The sequence below is a fragment of the Pongo abelii genome, chromosome 6 (genome assembly GCF_028885655.2).
Source record: "Pongo abelii isolate AG06213 chromosome 6, NHGRI_mPonAbe1-v2.0_pri, whole genome shotgun sequence".
NCBI lineage: Eukaryota > Metazoa > Chordata > Mammalia > Primates > Hominidae > Pongo > Pongo abelii.
This window is the reverse complement of record NC_071991.2, coordinates 143,416,667-143,437,716: the sequence shown is the minus strand read 5'-3', so window position 1 is coordinate 143,437,716 and position 21,050 is coordinate 143,416,667. Positions and strand designations below refer to the sequence as shown.

Genomic DNA, 21,050 nt, shown 5'->3' with positions numbered 1-21,050 from the left:
GAGAGAGAGGGTCTTATTTTGTTGCCCAGGCTGGTGTGCAATGGTGCAGTCATAGCTCATTGCAGCCTTGATTGTCTGGGCTCCAGTGGTTCTCCCACCTCAGCCTCCCTAGTAGCTGAGACTACATACCTGCACCACCACATCTGGCTAGTTTCTTTTATTTTTTGTATAGATGGGGTCTTGTTGTGTTGGCCAGGCTGGCCACAAATTCCTGGTCTCAAGTGATCCTCCCACCTCAGCCTCTGAAAGTGCTGGGATTACAGATGTGAGCCACCACATCTGGCCAGTTCATTTCCTATTACTGCTTCATTGTGAAGGATACATCTCAGACACAGTCAATGAAAGAGACGTGCATGCTGGATGCAGTGGCTCATGCCTGTAATCTCAGCACTTTGGGAGGCCAAGGTGGGAGGTTCGCTTAAACTCAGGAGTTTGAGACCAGCCTGGGCAACATGGTGAAGACCTGTCTCTATAAAAAATTAAAAAATAATAATAATAACCGGTGTGGTGTTGTGCACCTAGAGTTCCAACTACTAGGGAAGCTGAGATGAGAGGATGCCTTGAGCTGGGGACTGGGGAGGCTTAGGTTACAGTAAGCTGAGATTGTGCCACTGCACTCTAGCTTGGACAAAAGAGCCTGATGCTGTCTCAAAAAAAAGAAAGATACCCAGGGCAAGTTAAGTTCGGAGGGGCATAGAGCTCCCATGCCCTCTGTTGAACATGTGACCCTCCCAGCATCTCCTGTGTCCAGCAACCCTGAAAGCTCTGCAAACCCCGTTCAGGGTGTTTATGGAGGCTTTATTATGCAAGCATGATTGATAAAATATTTGGCTGTTGGTGATTAAGTCAGTCTGCAGCCCCTCTTCCTCCTGGAGTTCAGTGCATGAGGCTGAAAGTTCCAAGCCTCTTACCATGTGGTTGCATGGTAATCAGCCCTCCTCTTGAAGAAATTTAGGAGCTTGCAGTCACCCAGTCATCTCAACAACATCCCCAAATGCATTCTTACCATGCTGGAGATCCCACAGTTCTTAGAGGCTCTTGTGTTAGAAACCTGGGACCAAGACCAAATATTAAAACAAAAGATGTTCCTGTCACATCTATCACTGAGATCTTTGTGAGAGCTTTAGAAGCTCTGTGCCAGGAACCAGGGACAGAGATTAAATATATATTTCTTTTCTTTTTTTTGAGACAGAATCTCCCTGTGTCATCCAGGCTGGAGTGCAGTGATGTGATCATAGCTCACTATAGCTTTGGCCTTCTGAGATCAAGCGATCCTCCCATCTCAACCTTCCAAGTAGCTAGGACTACACATGCATGTCACCCATGCCCAGCTCATTTTCGTAGAGTCAGAGTTTCACCATGGTGGCCAGGTTGGCCGTGTTGGCCAGATGGGGTCTTCTTTTGTTTCCCAGGCTGGCCGTGAATTCCTGGGCTCAGGTGATCCTCCCACCTTGTCCTTGTATAGATGGGATTTAGTTATGTCGTCCAGGCTGATCTCAAACTCCTGGGCTAAATCGATTGTCTCACCTCAGCCTCTCAAGTAGCTGGGACTACAGGCGCATACCACCATGTCGGGCTATATTTATTTTTATTTTTTTCTAGAGGTGGGGGTCTCACTATGTTGTTCATGCTAGTTTCAAACTTCGGGCCTCAAGTGTTCCTCCTGCCTTGACCTCCCAAAGTGTTGGGATTCTGGGTGGGAGCCACCATGCCCAGCAATCACAAGGGTCTTTATAAAAGAGAGTAGGAGATTCAGAATTGGAGCAGGAGATGTGGTGATGAAAGCAGAGGTAAGAGAGGGAGATTTGAAGATGCTTCACTTCCGGCTTTGAAGATGGAGTCAGGGGCCATGATCCAAGGAATGGGGGTGGCTTCTAGAAGCTGGAAAAGCCAAGGGAACACTTTAGAGTCTCCAGAAGGAATGCAGCCCTGCTGACACCTTGACTTTAGCCTTAATAGACCTAGTTTGGGTTTCTGGCCCCTAGAACTGTAAGATGGTAGATTTGTGGCGTTTTAAGCCACTAAATGTGGGAAACTGCAAACTACGTTGCAGCAGCAAGAAGAAATGAACATGAAGCCAGACATGATGGCTCATGCCGGTAATCCCAGCACTTTAGGAATTTAGGCAGGAGGATCACTTGAGGCCAGGAGTTCAAGACCAGTCTGGGCAACATAGTAAGACCTTGTCTCTACAAAAAAATGAAAAAATTGGCCAGGCGTGGTGGCTCACGCCTGTAATTCCAGCACTTTGGGAGGCCGAAGCGGGCAGATTACCTGAGGTCAGGAGTTCGAGACCAGCCTGGCCAACATTACAAAACCCCGGCTCTACTAAAAATACAAAAATTAGCTGGGCGTGGTGGCACGCACCTGTAATCCCAGCTACTTGGAAGGCTGAGGCAGGAGAATCCCTTGAATCTGGGAGGTGGAGGTTGCAGTGAGCCGGGATCGCACCATTACACTACAGCCTGGGCAAGAAGAGTGAAACTCTGTCTCAAAATAAAATAAAATAAAATACTAAAAAATTTAGCCAGGCATGATGGCATGAACCTGGAGTCCCAGCTACTCGGGAGGCTGAGGTGGGAGGATCGCTTGAGCCTGGAAATTTGAGGGTGCAGTGAGCTGTGATTGCGCCACTGCACTCCAGCCTTGGTGACAGTGAGATCTTGAAAAAAAGAAAGAAGAAAGTAAAGAAAGAAGAAATGAGCATGTTGGGCATGGGGACAGATGGCAATGTTAAATAGAACGGTCAGGGGTGGCCTCCTAAGTGAAAATTGAGTAAAGACTTGAAGGAGGGGAAGGAGCTGGCCAAGGTGCTGAGGGAAGAGGCCTGTAGGCAGAAACAATAGAATAAAGTGTCTGAGGTGTGTCTGAGGCTCTGGAAGGAGGCCCATGGAGCAGACGGAGAGAGGGAGAGAATTAGGGGAGGGGGCCAGGGAGTTGCTGGGTGGGGATCTGTACAGATCACATAAGCCCCGGGAGGTTATTGCTGGGGCTTTGGCTTTTACTCTGACTCAGATGGGAACTGCAGGAGGGTTCTGAGCAGAGAGGCGACGTGATCTGTCTCCTGATTTAAAAGCATTCTCTGGCTGCTGAGTTGAGAAAGACTATGGGAAGATGTGGGTAGAAGCATGGGGGCCAAGCTTTGGCAACATCCAGGCGGGAGATGATGGTGGTCCTGACCAGGTCATGTGGTGTTGAGAGATGGTCAGAGGGGAGAGGTAGGGGAGGAGGCCAGGGAGTTGCTGGGTGGGGATCTTTAGTACATGTCGAAGACAGTCAACAGGATTTCCTGACAGACTGGATATGGGGTGTGAGAGAAGGCAGGGGTCAAGGTTGAGTTTGATTGTTACTGAAATTATGAAGTAATTTTAAAAAACACTACTGCCTTTCCCAATCCTACCAAGTATGGGATGCTAGATTAAAGAAATCTTTTCAGGCTCATTGCAGTGGCTCATGCCTGTAGTCCCAGCTGTTTGGTAAGCAGAGGTGGGAGTATCTTTTAAGGACAGGTGTTCAAGACCAGCCTGGACAACACAGCAAGATCTGCTCTTTACAAAAATATTTTTCAAAATTAAATAAATGTAGCTAGGCATGGTGATGTGTACTTGTAGTTTCAGCTACTCAGGAGGCTGAAGTGGGCAGATCTCTTGAGGTCAGGAGTTTGAGGCCAGCTTGGGCAACATGGCAAGGCCCCTCACTCTACAAAAAAATTAAAAAAATAACCAGGCGTGGTGGCACTCAACTGTACTGCCAGCTACTGGGGAGCTGAGGCAGGAAGATGGCTTGAGCCCAAGAGGTCGAGGCTGCAGTGAGCTGTAAGTGCACAGCTGCACTCCAGTCTGGGTGACAGAGCAGGACCTGTCTCACAATACAAATAAAAATACAAGTAAAATAATGAAATCTCAAGTCAGAGCCTTTTGGCTCTGCAGCCCTTGCAACCCTTCAGCCGTGCAGTGGGGTTTGCGTCGCTGGGAATGAGGAGACCCATTGCCCGGTGTTGTTGCCTGACTAATCAGTGTTTTAAAACATATATTAATCGGAGTGGGCGCGGTGGCTCACACCTGTAATCCCAGCACTTAGGGAGACCCAGGCGGGTGGATCACCTGAGGTCAAGAGTTCAAGACCAGCCTTGCCAACATGGCGAAACTCCTTCTCTACTAAGAAAATACAATAATTAGCTGGACATGGTAGTGGGCCCCTGTAATCCCAGCTACTTGGGAGGCTGAGGTAGGAGAATCGCTTGAACCTGCGGGGCGGAGGTTGCAGTGAGCTGAGATTGTGCCACTTCACTCCAGCCTGGGCAAAAGAACAAGACTTAGTCTCAAAGAAAAAAAAAAAAAGTATTATATCAACATGTAATGGTTTTATTATTAATATGTAATGAATATTAAATATTTTTAAAATCTTTTATTATATCAACATGTAATGGCTTTAATATGTGATGAATAATATTCAAAAACTTGTGTCTTATTTTCTAGTTTTAATATAATTATCTACAGAAAGAAATAGTCTTAGAGATCTTCAATAAAGTTAAAAAATGTAAAGGGATGTTAGACCCCAAAAGATTGAGAATTTCTAGTTTAGAAATATTCAGAGTAAGCCACATACTACTTGCTACTTGAACTATTTTTTTCTTTGTTTTTTATTTTAGGAGATGGGGTCTCACCCTGTCACCCAGGCTTGAGTACAGTAGTGCTATCACAGCTCGCTGCAGCCTTGAACTCCTGGGCTAAGGATCCTCCTACCTGAGCCTCCTGAGTAGCTGGGACTGTAGGTATACATGACGATACTTGGCTAAGTTTTCAATTGTTTTGTAGACATGGGGTATCACTTTGTTGGCCAGGCTGGTGTCAAACTCGTGGCCTCAAGTGACCCTTCCACCCCTGCCTCCCATCCTAGAGGTATGTGCCACCACAAGGAGCACTTGTTCAATTTTCTAAAAAAAAAATTTCTAAAGTAAGGCTGTGGGATGATGGCAGGAAGATCAAAGAAAAACAGAAGAATAAGTTAAAATGACTTATTCACACATATTCTTTGACAGCAAGAAGAACTTTTAGTATATACATTCCTCACAAACAAACGAAAGGCAGATAAACAATGTTGTATAGGAACTTCAACACACACTGTACAATATTCCCACTTTGCTGACATAAGTTATGGAAATTTCGTGGTTTACTTGAGTGTCGCTACCAGTATTTTGCTTCTCTGATGATTTTTATCAACTTCCTCATCTGTTAACTTCTCTCCAAGGTATGTCATATCATGACATACTGCTGCTGCACGAACATGGCCAGTGTCTTCCTGTTAAACATGTAGAATGCTTTCCTAATTTCTCTTTTTACCCTCTGTCTTTGTGTTTTCCATTTTTCTTACTTTTATTGTCAGAAACTCCAGAAAGTCAATCGTACTAATTTATCACCATTTGCTTTATTAATTTATACTTTGCTTATATGGAATTTTGCCCAACAGACCTCATTACAATTTCTAACCTGTTTTATTTTGTTTTTTTTCTGAGACAGGGTCTCACTCTGTTGTCCAAGGCTGGAGTGTAGTAGTGCTATCACAGCTGACTGCAGCCTCAACCTTCCAGGCTGAAGCGATCCTCCCATCTCAACCTCCCACGTGGCTGAGACTATAGGTGCTTGCCACTATGCCCAACTAATATTTGGAATTTTCCTATACGTGGATTCCAGAGGGGTGACAGCAAAACGTGAGTAAGCATGGATTTTGGTATATGCAGAGATGGGGGGCTGGAACTAATTCTGTATGCTGAGGGACGACTGTATATGTTTTTATAATTATCCTGTAGGATACATACTGTTGCACAGCCTTGAAAATAATAATTTTTAATTGAGTGGAATAATAATAATATTGATACAACTAGCAGCTGGCCAGGTGTGGTGGCTCACACTGGTAATCGCAACACTTTGGGAGGCTGAGGCAGGAGGATGGCTTGAGGCCAAGAGTTTGCGATAGGCCTTGGAAACAAAGGGAGTCACCATCCCTACAGAAAAATTCATGAATCAGCCTAGTGTGGTGGCATGTTCCTGTAGTCCCAGCTACTTGGGAGGCTGAGGTGGGAGGATCACTTGAGCCCAGGGAGGCTGAGACTGCAGTGAGTCATGATCAGGCCTCTCTGCACTCCAGCCTGGGTGACAGAGTGAGACCCTGTCTCAAAACAACAAAAAAGTAGCAGCTAACATCAACTGACCTTTTACCAGGTGCCTATTAATACCATAGTTTAATTTCTTATAACTGTTTCTTATTTCACTGACCAACTCTGTCTTCGGTTACTCCCAGATGTTTACTGTGTTTGTACAGATGACCTTTTGTTTAGATTGAATTGTCTCCCCAGAAGTAAGATTACTGTGAGTCATGGTGAATGGACATTCTCATTACCCTTGATGTAAATTGACAAGGTTTTGGGTGCCTCCCAGCTATAATCTTAGCACTTTGGGAGGCTAAGACAGGAGGATTGCTTGAGGCCAAGAGTTGGAGGAGGCAGTATGGCAGTATGGTGAGACCCTGTCTCTATTATTTTAAAAAATTGACAAGCTTTACCCTGGAAGGCTTATACACAATTTAAACACCCCTGATAGTATAAGAAAGTGCCCATTTCATTGCACCTTTGCCAGCACAGGGTATTATAATTTAGTAACTCATTTTTTGTTTGATTATTTTAAATAGATAAAATACCTCATATTACTTTACTTGTCACAGTTCAACATCTTTCCTTAGCTTATTAGCTCTATTTCTTTTCTGTCTGTAAATGGTTGTTGTTGTTTTGTTCTTTGAGACAGGGTCTTGCTCTGTCACCAGGCTGGACTGTAGTGGCATAATCATGCCTCACTGCAGCCTTGACCTCCCAGGCTCAAACTTCAGCATTCCGAGTAGCTGGGACTACAAGTGTGCACCACCACTCCAAGCTAATTTTTTTCTTTTTTTGGATAGAGACAGGGTCTCACCGTGTTGTCCAGACCGGTCTCTAGCTCCTGGCCTTAAGCAGTCCTCCTGCATTAGCTTCTCAAATTGCTGGAATTTCAGGCATGAGCCACCATGCCTGGCCTGGGCTAGTCCTATATTCTCTAGAGTTCTCTTTACTTTGTGCTAGCCAATCTCTCATTATGCTGTTCACCTGTTATAATGAATAATTCTCTGTATTAAATTTTACCACTTTAAACTTTTGAGTGGTTTATGCTTCCTGATTGGACTCTGACTAATATGCTAGGAAGGGTCCCAGGAGATAAACCCACACAGATGGGATTTGGGCATAGGTTTGGTTTCCCAGGGGGTAGTGCTGAGCTCTTTGCCAGTGGGAAATGGGATGCTGGTGATTTCCAGGAAGTGACCTCACAATGACTCAAGCTACCACTTACTGTTGATTGTGACAAAATGCCAGCTGAGGCACATGCCTTGGGAGCTAAGTGGTTGCTGCACTTGACCACTATGAAGACTGGTGTGGGAAGGGTTGTTCTGGATGCATTTGAGCAGGGGTCCCCAACCCCCGAGCCATGGAGCCATAAGGAGCCACACAGCAGGAGGTGAGTGGTGTCGAGTGAGGGAGTGAGGGAAGCTTCATCTGTATTTACAGCCACTCCTCTTTGCTCACATTCCCACCTGAGCTCCACCTTCTCAGATCAGCAGCAGCATTAGATTCTCATAGGAGAACGCACCCTGTTGTGAACCGTGCATGTGAGGGATCTAGTTTGCGCTGTCCTTATGAGAATCTAATACCTATTGATCTGTCACTTTCTCCCATCACGCTCAGGTGGGACCATCTAGTTGCAGGAAAACAAGCTTAACACGCCCACTGATTCCACATTATGGTGAGTTCTATAATTATTTTATTATATATTACAGTGTAATAATATGTACCTCTCACGCTGAGAGAGGTCCTCCCTCACGCTGGCCTGTTGAGGCCCAGCTCATGACTCTGGTGGCCTCTCCAGGCCCAGCCACTGCCTGTTGGCTGGCGGCCTCTAGAGGCCCAGCCTCTACCTCAACAGTGGGCCCTCCAGGCCCACCTCTTGCCTCGCCGTGGCCTCCTCGGGCCAGGCTCCCGCCTCGGGGCGGCCTCCGCAGGCCCAGCTTCTACCTCGCGGAGGCCCTCTGGAGGCCAAGCTCATGCGTCACGGTGGCCTCTCCCGGCCTGGTGTTTGCTCCTTTGCATGCGCTCCAGGCTCTGCACTTCCTCCAGTTGGCCTCTCCAGGCCCAGCTCTTCCTCCCAGCGGCCTCTACAGGCCCACGTCGTCCTCAAGTTGGCCACCCCGGGCCTGCAGAGGCCGCCAGGAGGCAGGAGCTGGCCCTGGACCGGCCGACTTGACGACAGTCTGGGCCTGCAGAGGCTGCCGGGAGGAAGAGCTGGGCCTGGAGAGGCCGACTGGAGGAAGTGCAGGGCCTAGAGTGCATGCAAAGGAGCAAACGCCAGGCCGGGAGAGGCCGCCGTGATGCATGAGCTTGGCCTCCGGAGGGCCTCCACGAGGCAGGGGCTGGGCCTGGAGAGGCCACCAGAGTCATGAGCTGGGCCTCAACAGCGTGACGGAGGACCTCTCTCAGCGTGAGAGAGGCCAGTGTGAGGCAGGGGCTCACGCCTCTGGGCAGGGTGCCAGAGGCATGAGTTGGGCCTGAACAGTCCACCGTGAGGGAGGAGCTGGGCCGCACGCAGGCTGCCGGGAGGCAGGCAGGGACTTGGTCCCGGGAGGCCGCCGTGGGGTGAGAGCTGGGCCTGGAGAGGCCCCTGGGAGGCAACAGTGGGGCCTGCAGAGGCTCTTCTCCAGCCAGAGCTGGGCCTGCACAGGCCACCGGGAGGCAGGACGTGGGCCTGAAGAGCTTGGCTGCAGAAACTTCGGGGCCTACAAACGCCCGTGGGAGCTGAGCCAAAAGAGCTTGCTTGCTGGGAGGCAGGAGCTGGGCCAGGAGACACAGCCAGGAGGAACAGCTGGGCCTGCAGAGGCCGCCATGCAGGAGGCAGAGGCTGGGCCTGCAGAGACTGCCATGTGGGAGGCAGAGGCTGGGCCTCCTCAAGTCGGCCTCTCCAGACCCACTTGCAGCCTCCCGGCGTCCTCTCTGGGCCCAGTTCTTCCTCCCGGCTGCATCTCCAGGCCTGACTCTGGCCTCCCAACAACCTCTTTGGACTCAGCTCCCGCCCAGCTCCCGGCGGCCCTGGTAGGCCCACAACTTCCTGAAGCCAAGCTCCCCAGTCCCAGCTCAGGCCTCACAGTGGCCTCTCCAGGCTCAGCTCCTGCCCTCCGACGGCGTCTCCAGGCCCCAAACGGCCTCCGGTCGGTGGGCTCCTCTAGGCCCAGCTTGGGCCTCCCGGTGGCCTCTGCAGGCCCAAATCGTCCTGAAGTCGGCCTCTCCAGGCCCAGCTCTGGCCTCCCGGCAGCCTCTCCAGGCGCAACGCGTCCTTGACGAGGGCCCCTCTGGGGCCAGCTCCTGTCTCCTGTCGGCCTCTAGAGGCCTGGCCTCTACCTCACAGTGGGCCCTCCAGGCCCACCTCTTGCCTGGCGCCGTGGCCTCCTCGGGCCAGGCTCCCGCCTCTGGGTGGCCTCCGCAGGCCCAGCTCCTGCCTCCCGGAGGCCAAGCTGGGACATCACGGCGGCGTTTCACGGCCTAGTGTTTGCTCCTTTGCATCCGCTCCAGGCCCTGGACTTCCTCCAGTCGGCCTTTCCAGGCCCAGCTCTTCCTCCTGGCGGCCTCTGCAGGCCCAGACTGCCCTTGAGTCGGTCTCTCCAGGGCCAGCTCTGGCCTCCCGGCGGCCTCTGCAGGCCCAGGTCATCCTCAAGTTGGCCTGGAAGTGGGCCTGGAAGAGCTGCAAGTCAGCCTCCCCGGGCCCAGCTCCGTCCTCTCGGCGGCCTCTCCAGGTGCAAAACTTCCTCGAGTCAGCCTCTCCAGGCCCAGCTCCTCCTGCCTCCCAGTGGCCTCTTTCGGCCCAGCCCAGCTCATGGCTCTCGGCGGCCTTCCCAGGCCCTGCTTTTGACTTCCGGCGACCTCTTCAGGCCCAGAACTTGACCTCCAGTCGGCCTTTGCAGGCCCGGCCTCCTGCCTCCCGAAGGCCTGCACGGGCCCGGCCTTGGCCTCACAGCGGACTCTCCACGCCCAGCTAGCTCTCGCCTCACTGCGGCCTCCCCAGTCCAAAGCTCCTGCCTCTCGGCCGCTTCGGCAAGCCCAGCTCCCGCCTGCCAGTGGCCTCTTCGGGCCCATGGGCCTCATTCCTCACAATGGCCTTTCCAGGCTCCGTTTTTCCCTTCCGGCAGCCTCTTGGCCTCTAATTGTTTTATCTTTTTTGTATAAATCCCAAAATATGGAATTTTGAAATATTTCCACCATTATATAAATATTTTGGTAGGTAATTTATTTGGAGTGAGTTTCTGCACCAAGCCCGAATTTTTTATTTTATTTTCCTTATTATTTGGTGTTAAACAGGTTTAATGACGGTCATGGCAACTTTTTGGCACAATAAGAAATATCGCTCATGATCAGCGTGTTCTGTTCTGGGGAAGGGGGCAAAGGCAGGGTGAATCACTTTCTTAAAAAGTAATACTATGCAGCCATAAAAAATGATGAGTTCATGTCCTTTGTAGGGACATGGATGAAATTGGAAATCATCATTCTCAGTAAACTATCGCAAGAACAAAAAACCAAACACTGCATATTCTCACTCATAGGTGGGAATTGAACAATGAGAACACATGGACACAGGAAAGGGAACATCACACTTCGGGGACTGTTGTGGGGTGGGGGGAGGGGGGAAGGATAGCATTGGGAGATATACCTAATGCTAGATGACGAGTTGGTGGGTGCAGCGCACCAGCATGGCACATGTATACATATGTAACTTACCTGCACATTGCGCACATGTACCATAAAACCTAAAGTATAATAATAATAATAATAATAATACTAATAATAATTAAAAAAAAAAAAAAGTACAACTCAAGTTGGGAGTGCAGAGGGAATGGGGAGAAAACCCTCCCGCTGCCTGTGTCGAAGTGCAGGAGCCCCCACTCCCATACTCACCTGAGTCCAGCCCCTCTGGGGAAAGAAGGGGTGCATGAACTCCCCCTATTCCACAGGCGCCTCCCTGTGGCCCAAGGCCCTCTTCACACTCCATCTTGTAGCCCCAGCAGGAGCTATTTTCCAAAAAGTGAAAAGCTCTGAAGGTCCCACACTTCATGATATGTACAGGGGCTCGGAGGAGGGAAACTGCCCAGCTTTCCCCCGGCACAGCTGCAGGGGTAGGGGGTATATATAAGAGGAGCAGGCCTTGGCCAGGCATGGTGGCTCATGCCTGTAATCCCAGCACTTTGCGAGATGGAGGCAGGCGGATCACGATGTCAGGAGATCAAAATCAGCCTGGCCAAGATGGTGAAGCCCCGTCTGTACTAAAAATACAAAAATTCGCCGGACGTGGCAGCGTGCACCTGTAATCCCAGCTACCCGGAAGGCTGAGGCAGGAGAATGGCGTGAACCCGGCAGGAAGAGGTTGCAGTGAGCCAAGATCGCACCACTGCACTCCAGCCTGGGCGACAGAGCAAGACTCCGTCTCAAAAAAATAATAATAAAAAAAGAGAAGCAGGCCTTATTCCGTCCCAAACTGAAAGGATTAAATGGCTTTACCCGGGAGAAGATAACCATCCTGCCCTCCATTGCTACCCCCACATACTGTCCGTGTTCTCGGGGTACTGTGAGTCCTGGGATCTTCTTTGGGGTCGTCCACCTGCCTGTGGTAGTTACGGAGAGACCCAGGTGTTGAGGCAGGGCTGGGGTGTCCCCTTCCAGCCAGGCTGTCGAGGCCCCAACTCTGGGGCAGAGGCAGTGGCAGGGCAGCCAGGGTTGCGCCAGAGCCTGAGCAGGGTGAGGTGGGGTCAGGCAGGGCTGGGAGTCAGGGCAGGGGCAGCAGCAGTGGACCCGCTATGCACACATCATCTTCTCCAAGGTTTGTGTGCAGAACATCCTGCCCATGCTGCCCCAGCAGCTTCAGTTGGCACCTGCCCCAGTCCAGCCTCTGGGACCCATGTAGCGGCTCCCAGCGGCCCTGCACCCACCACCAGCATCCGTTTCACCTGCAGTTGAAGATCCGTGAGGTGCCCAGAAGATCATGCAGTCATCAGTCCCATGGAGCAGCCCGCGAGGCTGAGGCTTCTCCCACTGGACCACCCCCCAGCTGGCACCACTGCTGCCCATACCCCTACTCTCAGCCTCATGTGACTCTCGGGCAGAGGCAGTGGTGGGGCAGCCAGGGCAGCGTCAGATTCTGAGCCAGGTGAGGTGGGGTCAGGACCCCCGCAGGGCTGGGAGTCAAGGCAGGGGCAGAACAAACCTTGGAGGGGAAGATGTGTGCATAGTGGGCCTGGAGGGCGGCTGTGGCCTAGTGGACAGGAAGCAGCAGTGGGCCTGGAAGAGCTGCATGATCAGGGCCGGCACTGGTCCAGGGCGCGTGCAGTGAAGAGGACAGCGCCTTCTCGGTCTCCGGTTCCCTGAGCCCGTCCTCGGCTTCTCCACCTGTACAGGCAAAGGGGAAGCTGTCCCCATCACACATGGCACACTTGGGGGTGTTGGGCTTTGGGCTGCAGCTGGAGCGTCTTCTCATCTTGTATTTGGGCGTGGTGGGGTCCTCCAGTGCGGGATCCCTGTCCGTGGGGTTCCCTCTGCCCCGATCCACCAAAGCCCAGTCAGTTTCTCCTCTTCAGGCTCTGCCCCGCCGGGTGGCTCAGCCCAGCTCCTGCCTAGGAAAGCCTCAGTGTTGGGAGGGACCGCGATGACTGAGGGGCCTGGTAGCTCCAGGTCGCCCACACTTTCAGGTTTCTTGCACCAGAAGGCGGCAGGATCCATTGGGAGGAAACAGGTCGCCTTGGAAGGCGTGCCTGGGCCCCCATCCCCAGGGGTAGGGGCTGTAGGGGGCCCGCTCTGCTGCCCTGACCAGACTCCTGGGCTTTGAAGGCTCCTGGGCCCAGTAAGAAGGAGGTGGGTGCCAAGGTTGAGGAGGAAGCATCCGAGTATGTGTAGGAGGAGGATGGGGTGGGACCATAGACTTTGCCAAAAACTGCAGGTGGATCAGGGGACCCTGGGGGCTCAGGATCCAGCAAGGGGCGGCAGGAGTAAAGGAGGAAGGAATGACAGGTACAAATACCTTCCCACCGAAGCCCTTGTTGCCCTCTGGCTCCTCCCCAGAGCCGTCCCCACTCTCAGTCGGTCACCCACTCCTTGAACTTGAGATCAGTGTCAGTGGTGCTAAAGCTGTCATCAGCAATGACTGACATCATCACCCCCTCCTCCTCATGGATGACCATGTGCTCCTCGGCACTCGCTATGTCCTCACTGGCCATGTGCTGGGAATGAGCAGCTCAGGTGGGCAGCAGCAGGGCTGCCCACTGGTCACCTCCCTCACCAGGGGCTGCAAAGTGGCCTGGAGCTCCATACTGAGTAGAAGGCTTTGGGCCAGAGTATGATGCAGTGCCAGACACCACCTGTGTCAGTTCCTGTAGTGCCTGACGGTCTATTTCCCTGCCGTCCAGGCTGTGTACCCCCCTGTGGGAGAAGGCTTGGGCCAGGCTGAGCCAGGTTCCCTGACTATGTGCAGCCATTCTGCCCCACAGAAGCTGCTCCTTGGTATCCGAACTCTGGAGTGTCTGGGCTGCAACTGACAGGAGTTCAGAGGACACCCCAGGGGCAGTGGCAGTGCCCGTCTCTAATATGCTCCGCTCCCACGAGCCCTTGTACGCTCCTGCTAGCCCCTGGCTTGTGGGCTTGGCCTCTGAGCTGAACTTCTTTCGGTCCTTGTTGCAAGTGGGCCACCTTCACCTGGAAGGCCAGGTCGTGGTACTTCTGCGTCTCATTGGGCCCCAGGGTGTACCACCGCTCGCTCAGGATCTGGCTGACGGTCCGGTTATCCTGGTTGGGGTGACCCCAGTGCGCCCTGCCAGGGCCTGGTGCCGCTTGCTGAAGATCATGACCGCCACTCATGGGCCACCGGATGTGGTCCTTGTCCCATTTGTTGGGGCTGCGTCCATCCTTCTCAGATGAGTCCTGTTCCTTGCGCAGGGCACTGAGGGACTGGGCCTGACATCATCTGAGTGGTAGAGGCAACTGGGTGTCAGGAGACATGACGGAGAGGAAAGCATCATTGTGGTCATTCTCTGTCTCACTATCCAGCAGGGACTCCCCTGAGGGGCCAAGGGCTCCTCCTCCATGGTGGGAGGTGGGCTTTTACCAGGTTCCACCACCCCCCAAGTGTGTGGGGTTCTGGGCCCTGGGCTTTCAGGGCAGGTGGCTCCAGGGGGCCGCCCAGGGTCAGCACTCCCTGTCCCGCCTGGTGGACACTCGGGAACAACAGCTGCTGACTTGGCAGGTTCTTTGCTCTGGTTGGAGGCCACTGAGTGACTGGCAGTTTGCTGGGCCTCACGCGGCTGCAGGGAGGGATCAGGAAGGGGACAGAGTACCAGGAGAACACAGCCACAGAGCAAGGTTCCACGTTCCTCCACACAAACATGCTGACGCCACCGGAGGCCTCGCTGGACGCAGACATCAGGGGCCTGTGGGCCAAGTACATGGTCTGGGCAGGGGGTTCCTGGCAGGGGCTCACACCTCCTCAGCCCCCTCCTCAGCCAAGGCAGCTTGGACCCACGGAAGGGGGAATGGGAGGGGAGCACGAGGCCAGGCCTCAAGTTTTTTTTTTTTTTTTTGAGATGCAGTTTGGCAGGCTGGAGTGCAGTGGTGCCATCTCAGCTCACTGAAACCTCTACTTCCTGGGTTCAAGCAGTTCTCCAGCCTCAACCTCCCAAGTATATGCACCTTTACTGCTGAATATTATATATTTTCTTATGCTTTCATGTGATTAATTAGCATTCTTTTTTTTTTTCTTTTTGAGACAGAGTGTTGCTCTGTCGCCCAGGCTGGAGGGCAGTGGTGTGATCTCGGCTCACTGCAACCTCCGCCTCATGGTTTAATTGATTCTCCTGCCTCAGCCCCCTGAGTAGTTGGGATTACAGGCACTCGCCACCACACCTGGCTAATTTTTTGTATTTTTAGAAGGCGTGGGTTTTTGCCGTGTTGGCTTGGCTGGTCTTGACCTCCTGACCTCAAGTGATCCACCCTCCTCGGCCTCCCAAAATGCTGGGATTACAGGCATGAGCCACCACACCCAACTGCTTTCTTTCATTTTTACTTGAAAAACTCAGTTAAGCAGTTCTTTTAAAGTAGACCTAGTGGTGGCTCATGCCTATAATCCCAGCACTCTGGGAGGCCAAGGTTTCAGGATCGCTTGAGCCCAGGAGTTCAAGACCAGCCTGGGTAACATAATGAGACACCATCTCTACAAAAAATGCAAAAATTAGCTGAGCATGGTGGCACGCACCTGTAGTCCCAGCTACCTGGGATGCTGAGGTGGGAGGATCACTTGAGCCCGGGAAGTCACAGCTGCAGTGAGCCTTGATCGCACCACTGCACTCCAGCCTGAGCAACAGTGTGAGACCCTGTTTTTTGTTTTCTATTTTTATTTATTTATTTTTTAAAGACATAGATAGGCAGAGTAATACAGAGATGAAAGGGAGAGTATTCACACACGCTTCTTAAAATAGAAATTACTACATTTTACTTAAAAAGTTAACAGAAAATGACATATTTGTGAAATTATTTTTTTTTACTACTGGAGATATTAATTCCCAAAAGAGTCATTTAACATTAGGAAAAATGATTATGGTTATAAAAACTACTAAATGGGCATATTTCACAGCAAACACACAGACATACACACACAGCCACACACACACAACTCTAAGAGTGATTCTGTGTTTTCTAGGGGAGAAAATATATTTTATTTTCTTTCCCTCATAGGTTCTTAGGTGAAATAGCCTCCTAAAAATAAAAGTCAGCAGAAGTTTGGCTGGGTACTGTGGCTCATGCCTGTAATCCTAGCAATTTGGGAGGCTGAGACAGGTGAATCACCTGAGGTCAGGAGTTTGAGACCAGACTGGACAACATGGTGAAAACCCATCTCTACTAAAAATACAGAAAGTAGCCAGGTGTGGTGGCAGGCACCTGTAATCCCAGCTACTCAAGAGGCTGAGGCAGGAGAATCGCTTGGACCTGGGAGGCAGAGGTTGCAGTGAGTCAAGATCGTGCCTCTGCACTCCAGACTGGGCAACAGAGCAAGACTCCATGTCAAAAAAAAAAAAAAAACAGTTTATTGAGTCATTGCTGTACCCATCATACAGGAAAGGCTTCTCAGTTCAAGTGGATTTCTTTCTCAAGGCAGTGGCTTAGGGGCCTTGCTTAAATAGTATTTTAACAAAGACTCATAAATCCTATAGTGACAAGAGAGCATCTTCAGGTTTCCAAAAGGTGGGAAAACGTTGGAAGGTAAATCTACGGGAAGAGAAAAGTCTCTGGCGCTTTTGTCTATGAGCTTATAAGCAAACCCTGCAAATCCTGTCTTTAGGTGGGAAAGGCAGAGAGGAGGCAGGAAGACCTTTTGTCTTTGTAAAGTGCCGTCCTGCCATCAGGCAAGCAGAGGGAAGGGTAGAGTATCCCCTGCCCTTTCATCTTCTTCAGCTCCACAATCCCTAGTATGTTACAGAAGAATATTTTGGTTTCTTTCAGTTTTAACCACATATTTCCACTTTTACAGCATCCATTGATATCCTGGTACATGGTAAAACTTTCTCTTTGATAGACTGCTGCAGATATCCAATTCCAAGAATGTCTGTGAGGACTGCATCACTGTTGCACTCTCTCCCACTACTCCCTTTTGCAGTCCTCTTTATTATTATTGCTTAGAATTCTTTTTCTTTTTTGGCTTATGGCTCTGATGTGGCTGGAAGATGCACTCTCTTAGAAGAGGAGGAGGATAGCTTGAGACTTAAGTCTCATAAGGCCAGTATCATACATATTGTATGAGTCTATTCTCATGCTGCTATGAAGAAATACCCGAGACTGGGCAATTTATAAAGGAAAGAAGTTTAATTGCCTCACAGTTCCACAGGGCCAGGGAGGCCTCAGGAAACCTACACTCATGGGAGAAGGTGAAGCAAACACGTCCTTCTTCACATGGCGGCAGCAAGGAGAAGTGCTGAGCAATGAGGGGAAAGCCCCTTATAAAACCGTCAGATCTCGTGAGAACCCACTCACTAGCACCAGAACAGCATGGAGGTAACAACCCTCATGATTCAATTACCTCCCACCAGGTCCCTCCCACCACACGTCAGGATTATGGGAACTACCATTCAAGATGAGATTTGGGTGGGGACACAGCCAAAGCATATCACCAAACCATATCATATTCAGCAGGTTTGAGGGAAATGCTATACATATTTATAAGGGAATTGGGTAAACACATATGTCACATACATCCCACATTTACTTTGAGACTGTGTTTTAGCATTAAAACGAGATGGAATTTGGCTCTTTACAACAAAAAGTGAACTAGAGGATACACAGACAGTTTGTGCAAATCCTCTATAAGCTGCTGAAACTGGCCAAAGGCCTGCAGTAGCTTATCAGAAAAGAATGTTTGTGAGGTCCGTCCTCTGTCCAATCAGTGTTGTAGTGGTCTGGGTTGTAAATCAGAATTGATAGCTTCTATTGTTAGGGAGTTTAGCCAAAGGAATTTAGACATTTGCCATGCTACCCAGGCCCTGAACCCTCTGCCTGTAGGTAACTTCATTTCCTGAAGCTTTGAGTGCAACTTAGTCGAAAAAGTGGTGTCTATTTTGGTGTCTCAGATCACAAACTTTTTCTTTTTTTCTTTTCTTTTTTTTTTTTGAGATTACTCAGGGATTACAGGCCTAAGCCACCACACCTGGCTTCAGATCATACTTTCTTCCATGCCATTAATTTGCTTTCAGCCCTGTTTAGTCTGTTTCTTGTTGCATCTAGTTTATTTATTACATTTGTAATGTGGACAAATATGAGTCAGTACAAAGAAATAAGAAAGTAACAAAAAGTAAAAATCAAAACCAAAAAAGCAGAACAAAGATAAAGTCCAAAATGATGACTATCTTCTGTCTGTGTATAAAAGACTGAAGTAGGGCACACCTCCATAAGAGAAGTCACAGGGAGCCACATCTACTCACCCATATTTATGTCCTTTGACTTGCATTTTTCTTCTTCTTTTGTGTTTATTCCTCCTCCACAAGTAAGTCACTGCACTCAGGAGACCGTTGGATAGGAGGGGGGAACAGGTGTTGTTCCTCTGGTGATCTTGGACATCAGATTATTTTTTTGCAACCTACAAAACTATAAAGTGAAGTTTTGGCAGTTCCTCAGAAAGTTACCAATGGAGTTTCTTTTCTTTCTTTTTTTTTTTTTTAAACAAGAAGTTTATTTAAACAACAAGACGCTTGACTTGAAGGGAAAACTATCTAGGATTCTTTTTTTTGTTTTAGAGTAATTTATCCCTACTTAAAGACAGATTGCCCTACATGTAACAGCTACGTACAAAAAAGTTATAAAATTGTCCTTGGTTTTACAATGATAAATGAAAAACATTAAAATTCTGCAATTGAACAAGGTATGCAAGGATTTTTGTGTTGTTGTTTTTTTTGTTAAAACAGTGAGAGCAAAATAACTTACTGGAATATAAAGATAAGAGCTGAATGAGCATGCCACTAATGGAGAAAGGGGGTATTTTTACAGAATCAGTATTTTTCCCCATCCCGTCGCCACTTGATGTCAGTCAAAACATACCATTGGCTGTTTAGTTAAAAAAAATGCAATATGCTTGTGCACATATACCAGCTACTTTATGTACAATAAAGGAATGGGGAAGGGGGAAATGAAAGAATAGAGAAAACTATACGGTAGTAGTCAGGATGTGGTGGAACCAAATTGCAGTTTTCTAATTGAGAATGTCATCTTGGTCTTTAAAGAACAGAGTTCTAGAGTAAAGAAGTAGCTTCCCTTTTCAGTAGACACCTCCCGTCTGCTGTTGGAACACATCAATTGTATCTTCATCCTCCATTTCCAACTGTGCAGGTGTGTCTGTTTCATTGATTGGTTGCCCGTCGAATCGGAATCTGATCTGCCTCATTGACAATCCCTGTTGTTCACAATAGGCTTTCATTAGTTTACTAAGTGGTGTATGCCTCTTAATCTTAAACTGCACCACAGAACCATCCTGCCCTGCCACCTTCGAATTAATATGATCGTTGTTCTCTGACTTGACTCCTTCCTTGGGCTTTTCGTCGGCCATGGCGAGCGCCGAAGTGTATGTTTTTCCTACCTCTGCTCGTTGTCATAGAGCATTTTAGTTGTTTACACCATTATTTGTACTTTCTAATATTATACGGAATAAATTGTGACTTACGAGCCATAGGAATTTGTTAGAAATGGCCAAGGGAAGCACTACAGAATTTCACTTCATTCCATTCACATAATTTAATTTCAGCTTATGGATGTCTCCTAAATAATATTAAAACGGGCCTAAAAATCAGCAAATAACTTACTTCAGTTTAGAACAGTAATTTCAAACTCGTTTATGTCTGATAAAATAGCATAATGTAACAGCAGTCTAATCTCATAAATTGTAGTGTCTCATTTCTATTTTAGTGGTGGGTTGGTGTCACTCAGAAATGAAAAAAAAAAAAAGCCACTTGGGCTTTTTGGTAAATAATGTATACTTCATCATTACGTTATTTCATCAAACGTTCCACCAGAAGAGTTCATGCCCACTATCTCAGGTGATACATGTGTTGAAAATGTAATTTAAAAGGGATTTCTGGGGCCCAGCGCAGAGGCTGGGCATAAAAAAGATTGAATAAAATATCATGGAGGTTTCATAATGAGATTGGAAATTCAATAGACTAGGAGAAAAAAGATCCCAAAACATACATGCTCATTGGGAAAACACATAGTAAGAAAAAGGAGAGATCTCTATTTAATGATACAATAGTAAACAGTTATAATTTCCTGTATAATGTAAATTTCAAGCATTTAAACATTTTCATTGAATTATAAAATACTATTTGGAAAAGAAAGAAAAACAGCACAACTGCAGATTACAGATGACTAAGATAGATGAATCATGAAAAGGTGCTAGCAGAGATTTCTATTATACCTATCAGGGATACACAATTTCTAAGAATTTCAGAAGTGTTTGGTGTTCCTATTTACGTAAATCCTGAAATAACACCTGAGTGAACTGTCTTCTAATTCTTCAACTGGATGGCTTTTTAGTGTAAAAGATGTTGAATACTGATTGACTTTTTAATAAATTATTTTATAGTATAAATCAGAAATACTGCATAGTCCCTATTTACATCTTTCTACAGTGGTTTTTAAAATGTTTTAAGAATAAAAAACATGCAAACTTTATTTGATTTTTCTGAGGAAATAACTTTTTGGATTTAATTTCAATGAAACCGTTGATAACATTTCCCTCCCCAACGATCTCTGGCAACGATTCCTCAGATTTTAAAGATTATGTATTATTACCGTTTAATACAAGTAGAATAACACTCAGGGAATTTACAACATTTATTATTTTCAGTAAATACATTGGTTGAAGTTTAAAAGTCTATCCGTAGTAAACTTACATCTTTCAGGAGCTTGGTCAATGTGTTCTGGACAAAGCAGGAAGATGTGACTGAGAAATCCTGAAAGGTGCCGGCTCCTGCAGCACAGGGATAATGATACATCTGGGTACATTTCTCTTCACAGCATTTGATAGTGCCTCCAAGGTGCTTACAAAATGCACATCGCTGAAAGGGGTAAAGGAGAGAAATCTCTTTATAAAACGTTGAAAAGGAATATTCAAATATAAGCTGGGAAGGTATAAAAAACTCTCTGTATATCACAAGTAAAACAAACTGAACCTGCAAAATATTAAACAAAGGATTCGTTAAAAATAATAAAATCGACATTACTCAATTTAGTGCTTCGTGTGCTACCAACTCATCCTTCCATTCAAATTAGAAAGTTAGAATTTCATTCCTTATGTTTTCAAAAATAAATTTTGAAGCATTTTTGAAATAAAACCTAAAGATTTTTTTTTAAAGAAAATAGTAATATGGTTAAAAGGGCATGTTTCTATATTGAGGATTATTATAAAGTT

General features: G+C 48.2%; 1 protein-coding gene, 1 long non-coding RNA gene and 2 pseudogenes across 2 annotated transcripts in view; 1 reads left to right on the top strand and 3 right to left on the bottom strand.

Annotated features, from left to right (window-relative positions):
- Nucleotides 1-8,569: 8,569 nt before the first annotated feature.
- LOC129060512 (putative uncharacterized protein FLJ44672) lies at nucleotides 8,570-10,353 on the top strand (annotated as a pseudogene).
- A 1,759-nt stretch (nucleotides 10,354-12,112) lies between these two features.
- Nucleotides 12,113-14,655, bottom strand: LOC134761690 (protein capicua homolog; annotated as a pseudogene).
- A 4,107-nt stretch (nucleotides 14,656-18,762) lies between these two features.
- Nucleotides 18,763-19,205, bottom strand: LOC100442657 (small ubiquitin-related modifier 2-like). The gene has a single exon (XM_054559959.2). It carries the CDS (start codon nucleotides 19,188-19,190, stop codon nucleotides 18,903-18,905), a length of 288 nt encoding a protein of 95 aa, XP_054415934.1. The 5' UTR covers nucleotides 19,191-19,205; the 3' UTR covers nucleotides 18,763-18,902.
- Nucleotides 19,206-20,417: 1,212 nt separating this feature from the next.
- Nucleotides 20,418-21,050, bottom strand: part of LOC129060513 (uncharacterized) — a 257,216-nt gene continuing 256,583 nt past the window's right edge. Inside the window, exon 5 of the long non-coding RNA XR_008527299.1 lies at nucleotides 20,418-20,697. This is a non-coding gene — a long non-coding RNA (uncharacterized LOC129060513). The remainder of the gene's footprint in view (nucleotides 20,698-21,050) is intronic.

Bases quoted from the DNA above. Each gene is read 5' to 3' on its own strand.
- LOC100442657 (XM_054559959.2), bottom strand. From the start codon at position 19,190: ATGGCCGACGAAAAGCCCAAGGAAGGAGTCAAGTCAGAGAACAACGAT.